The sequence below is a fragment of the Myotis davidii genome, unplaced genomic scaffold (genome assembly GCF_000327345.1).
Source record: "Myotis davidii unplaced genomic scaffold, ASM32734v1 scaffold38, whole genome shotgun sequence".
NCBI lineage: Eukaryota > Metazoa > Chordata > Mammalia > Chiroptera > Vespertilionidae > Myotis > Myotis davidii.
This window is the reverse complement of record NW_006291383.1, coordinates 7,461,246-7,467,247: the sequence shown is the minus strand read 5'-3', so window position 1 is coordinate 7,467,247 and position 6,002 is coordinate 7,461,246. Positions and strand designations below refer to the sequence as shown.

The following is a 6,002-nucleotide window of genomic DNA, read 5'->3' as shown; positions in this document are numbered from 1 at the left end:
AGGCGGGGAACCTTGGCTTCCTCCATCACTGGAGCAAGCAAACCTCATGTTCGCTTCAGCTGCCTGGCTGCCGGCCACCATCTGGGTTGGCAGTTAATTTCCATATCACCCTGATTAGCCAATGGGAAGCATGTCAGAGGCACGGTTAATTACCATGTTTGTCTATTATTAGATAGGATAGATTATAACATGATTGTTATAATAAGTTTAGTTAACATCTGTCACCTCATGGTGATTAATTTATTTTCTTGTGATGAGAATAAAGTACTTGTTTTTTTTTAATTAACCATCAGGAATTTGGAGAAGTACAAGGCAAGACACTAAGATCCAGCATATATTTATGTGTATGATATTGGGCTTGGCTCTTTGGACTTTGGCTACATATAGAAGTAGATTTTGTTGGTCAGAAATAAGGTTGGGATGGAGGAATATTATAAGATACAGAGTAGTTCCAGTGCTGTGAATATGTTTGCACATATTCTGCAGCCCAAATGCTGACCGCATGTCTAATTTTAAGGTTACTTTATTCAAACTGTGTATGGAGGAGGAAAATTAATCATGTACCCTTTCTCTTAGGAGTTCTCAGTTACTTAAGAAATACACATAGGCGTTAAATTAAGGTAAATAAATCAACTATCCCTGCCAGACACCATCCTGGAGAGTTCACTGCATGGAAAGGAAGAGACTGTGAATTCTACAGATGGGAAGGGGGAACAGTGAAGGGTCGTGCTACATATGTACCTCACAACAACCCTTTAAGGTAGAAATAATCACCCTTTTTAGCAGATGAGGAAACTGGGTTCTGCTTCTTATCACCTGGTGACCTGAGTTAATGCCTGCAACCCAGGCATTTGCCCTTGACCAGAATCGAATTTGGGACCCTTTGGTCCGCAGGCTGATGCTCTATCCACAGAGCCAAACTGGCTAGAGCTGGCAACTGGTTTTTAGGACACAACCCTAGGCCAGTGTTCGGCAAACTGCGGCTTGTGAGCCATATGCTCTTTGGCCCCTTGAGTGTGGCTCTTCCACAAAATACCATGTGCGGGCGCGCACGTACAGTGCGATTGAAACTCCGTGGCCCATGCGCAGAAGTCGGTTTTCAGCCTGGACGAGTCTGTTTTGAAGAAGTACTGTGGATATTTGGGTCTGTTGATTAATGAGTTTGCTGGCCACTGGCCTAGGCTAACACGGAGTGTGAGTGGAAGGAGCATGGAACCTATTCATGTGACAAATGGAGGAAATGATTGACTGTTGCTTATAGCCTACAGGCGATGACTCTAGTCTGAAGCCCGTAGGCATGAGGAGCATGCGTGCTTGGGTGCCTATGTGTCTGTGTAGATGTGAGGCTAATGCTGTCCAGGCCAAGGCAGGGGCTGGGCAGCATTCCCAGCCCAGCCCATTCATTCTTCTTGAGTCTGTGCTGAGCTTCCTTTCTGGCTTTGATGCCCATCTAAGATGTGTGCTAAAGACCATTTTCAGTGTAAAGAGAAAATTGGGACAGTAAGGGAGGAAGCCTGGGTTCTGAGTAGGAAATGTGGTTTTGGCCCCTGTGCAGCCACAAATTCACCATGATTAAATTGCCTATCCTAACTCTGATTTAAAGCAAGATTATCTCTATAGCCTTAACATGCCAGAAACCAAGATAGGTGATGACATTGACTTGACTGAATGGTCACACTCTAGATTTGTCCCTGGCAGGGAGTTCTGTCTTTATTCTGAGAATGCTATAGTAACCATCTTCAGTCATGGGGCTTTCTGCTTTTGTTGAATACATTTCCAGAAGGAAGTTACTGAGTCTGAGGGCAGGAATGTCATTATGGCTGGTGCTGAGTATTGCCATGTTACTTTTCAGAAGCATTATAACAAGTTACAGTTGTCAGCTATGTACAGTGAGATAGCATTTTAACCCTAACTGATCCATCACTAGGTATAGTCATTATTTACTGTTTTTGTAATTTAGTTGACATAAAATGATACCTTAAAATTGCCTTATCATAATTAGAGCTGCTGTAGGTTTTTTTTGTGTTTTTTAAAATATATTTTATTGATTTTTTACAGAGAGGAAGGGAGAGGGATAGAGAGTTAGAAACTTCGATGAGAGAGAAACATCAATTCAGCTGCCTCCTGCACACTCCCTACTGGGGATGTGCCCGCAACCAAGGTACATGCCCTTGACCGGAATCGGACCTGGGACCCTTGAGTCTGCAGGCCGATGCTCTATACACTGAGCCAAGCTGGTCAGAGCTGCTGTGTTTTTTTTGTGTGTGTGTGTCCACTGTTTAATGTTTTGCTAGGTTGTTTACGTATGTTCTCTCATTTACTCCTCATTGTGAATCTATTGGGAAAGCTAAGTAGCTCACCTAAGTCTGTGAACTGGGTTTTGAACCTAATGTAGTGTGACCTCAAAGCACATTCTTTCTCTAAGCGCCTCTTTATGATTTGATGTGTTTGTGTGTGTGGCGGGGGTGTGGGGGTGTGGGGGGTGCTATCAGAGAATGCGAACTATTGCTTGTGTGCTTGGTTGCACGTGAATTTTGTATAGTTTCTCAGAAAACTGAATATGTTCTTTGTGTTATAGTGGAAACAACAACTGAGGTGCATCCATTAAAATTTGAGAGAAGGGCCCTGGCCATTGTGGCTCAGTTGCTTGAGTGAGGTCACTGGTTCAATTCCTGGTCAGGGCACATGCCCTGGTACTGGGTTCGATTCTCAGTAGTGGGCGTGTAGAAGGCAGGTGATCAACGTTTCTCTTTCTCTCTCTCCCAAATCAATAAAAAAATATTTAAAAAAAAATTAGAGAGACTCCCTAGCCAGTTTGGTTCAGTGGATAGAGCGTCGGCCTGCAGATTGAAGGGTCCCAGGTTTGAGTCCAGTCAAGGGCACATGCCTGGGTTGTGGACTCAATCCCCAGTAGGGGGAGTGCAGGAGGCAGCCAATCAATGATTGTCTCTCAACATTGATGTTTCTCTCTCTCTCTCCCTCTCCCTTCTTCTCTGAAATCAATTAAAAATATATTTTTAAAAAATTACAGAGAAGACTCAGGTGAATTCGGAACGTTACTTCATGTCTAGACTCTGAAACTCTGTTTTCTCCCTATGCAGCGGCCCTCCAGGCACTGAAGCGCAAGAAGAGGTATGAAAAGCAGCTGGCACAGATTGACGGCACACTATCAACCATCGAGTTCCAGCGAGAGGCCCTGGAAAATGCCAACACCAACACCGAGGTGCTCAAGAACATGGGCTATGCCGCCAAGGCTATGAAAGCTGCCCACGACAACATGTATGTGGCCACTGGCTGGTGGAGGGGGGCACTCGTGTGGCAGGGCAGTGCTGGCCCTGGAATGCCTGGAGCTCAGGCCATAGCCTTGGCAGCCCTTGACTTTTAGAACCAATGTTTGAGACTTTTTCCTGATGCTATCGGGGGCCCTGAAGTGTGTACATCCAAGGGCATTGGATTTCTCTAGTCTTATGAATGCTTTCTTTTTTAAAAATATTTTTATTGATTTCAGAGAGGAATGGAGAAGGGGAGAGAGAGAGAGAGAGAGAGAGAGAGAGAGAGAGAGAGAGAGAGAGAAACATTAGTGATGAGAGAGAATCATTGATCAGCTGACTCCTGCATACCCCCTACTGGGAATTGAGCCTGCAACCCAGGCATGTGCCCTGGACTAGAATTGAACCTTCGGTCCACAGTCTGATGCTCTTCCACTGAGCAAAACCGGCTAGGGCCTTATGAATGCTTTTGATGGAAGTTTCTGCCTCCCTCTTGTTTTCGGGCTTTGGCTCTCATATTGATAGTGTTCTTGATTTAGCAGCCCCTCCTTTAGGTAGCTACTCCTCATATACATTGGCCTAAGCAACTAGATAATCAAACTTGTTACAATCATAATTAAAGGCAAGGGCAACACCAGGTTTCAAATGAGGGCCTCTCCCATGAACAAAATCATTGCAGTTGTTTTAGTGCTTGAATGTGGCAGCATATATTTAGTGGTGCTTAGAGCCCCTTTTGGCTTCCTTTTGAGTACTCAGCCATGCTATAGAATAGGGATTGGCAAAATGTAGCCTATTGGCTTGTCACCTATTTTTGTAAAATAAAGTTTTATTGAAACACAGTTGTGCCCATTAATTTACATATTGTCTCTGGTGTTTTTTGTGCTACGCAGGGTTGAGTATTTGCCACAGAGCTCAAATTGCCCACAAATTCTAAAATTTACTATTTGGCCCATTAGAGGAAAAGTTTGCTGATCTTTGCTCTAGAAATGTGGGGCTGAAGGAAAAGTAGCCTTCAAATACTAAGTGAGGTGTTATCTCGGGGTGGATGTTTATTGGACTGAGCTTCCTCAGTGTGGTCCATGTCTGCTTCATTTCTGTGTTTTCCAGGATGGCCAGTACAGAGCTCAGCTCAGTAAATACTGTGCACACTTTGATACATAGTATATGTATATATACTATGTTAATTGTATGTTTATATGATTGAGGTTGACAGTGTATAAGAAATAATTCTGCATGTTTGTCTTTTCTTTGGAGTCTAGTAGAGGACCACACATGTATTTGAGTTGATGGGAAGGACCTGTCAAGTGGCATGGCTACATTTTGACTTGTGACTTTATGATTTGTTGCTTCCACTATAACACAAAGAGCACATTCCCCCATACTAGACCCTGTTCAAGAATTTCCCTTGAGCTTGAAGAAGAGCTATTGGCCCAGCAGTTAAAGTCCTGTGGTCTCATCTGACATGTTTACTGGTTTGCATGAGAGACAATGACTGTAGCCCCTAGCTTTGCTAAGCCTTATTTCCTTAGATGTTGGAAATCAAGATGTTCCTCTTGATTCTATGGTTCTCTATTTTAAAGGGCAAGTGGAAGAGAATAAAGACAAAAAAGTAATTCCTTGCAGAGAGTAATTGTAGGAGGTGGAGCTGGGAGCAGATGGGTGGAGTAGAGTTTCTATTCCTGTCTCACAGAATCTCTTTTCATAGACAGATCATTAATATGACATCTGTCCATTTCATTTACAGGGACATCGATAAAGTTGATGAGTTAATGCAGGACATTGCTGACCAGCAAGAACTTGCAGAGGAGATTTCAACAGCTATTTCAAAACCTGTAGGGTTTGGAGAAGAGTTTGATGAGGTGAGTGTTTTCATGCAGATCACACAAGCTTTACAAATGACACTGGCTGCCCTTTGATGTGCTAGTGAAGGAAGGCTCTCTCGCAGACAGAATGTGGTTTCAATATCACCAGTTTTTATCCCTCCAGAGATTTGTACAAATGGGGCATGGTATTAACCCTCCCTAATTCTCGAATTTGAGGGACGCTTTCACGTTTGGGGTAGAAGGTTAGGTGAAGTAAAGGAACCTTCGTTGGGACCCAACAACAGGCTTTAGGTCAATAATTGGTTTCAACAAGTAGTTACCTGCACATCTGAGTCCTGAGGGAATTGGTCTGGAACTTGGCCACCTACCAGTTTCTGCTATAGCAAGTAGGACTCTGAGTCTCATAGATTTTTGAAATACAGTAATAGACCCTGTTGAAGGTACTTCATTCTGCCTTAGGTTTGAGTCCACCGAGTGTCAGACCCGCTTCATTGAACCTGATTCTTTGTGCTGATTCCCATGGTGTAGCTGATTAAACAGCCTGTGGCTCCTACCCTAGGCTGCCACTACTAGGGTTTTCATGTTTTCCAGCTGTAGTTGGATAGACTAGGCAAGTTTATTTCAATTCAGCAAACATTCCTACACATTCACTTAGTGCGCCCAGTTCTGAGATAAAGAAATAGGACGAAAAGATACAATCCTTTTTCTCAAGATGCGCACAGCCTAGTGCAGGATACAGACACAGACACCAGTCTTACTCGATTGTGTATTATGTTTACCAATAGAAGCGAATTGAGCCACAGAATGTGGACCTGGAGTTCATCTCTTCTCTGACCTTCTCAGAAGGGGTGTGGGTCCTCTCAGCCATCGGGCAAGAGGTACTGCTGTGGAGGCTGGGATTTCCACTGGC

The 6,002-nt window shown here is 43.8% G+C and overlaps 1 protein-coding gene across 1 annotated transcript in view; it reads left to right on the top strand.

Annotated features, from left to right (window-relative positions):
- Positions 1-6,002, top strand: part of CHMP4B (charged multivesicular body protein 4B) — a 32,936-nt gene that overhangs the window by 24,654 nt on the left and 2,280 nt on the right. The window contains exons 2-3 of the mRNA XM_006764591.1: positions 3,102-3,279; positions 5,014-5,128. Coding sequence (XP_006764654.1) covers positions 3,102-3,279; positions 5,014-5,128 — 293 coding nt within the window. The remainder of the gene's footprint in view (positions 1-3,101; positions 3,280-5,013; positions 5,129-6,002) is intronic.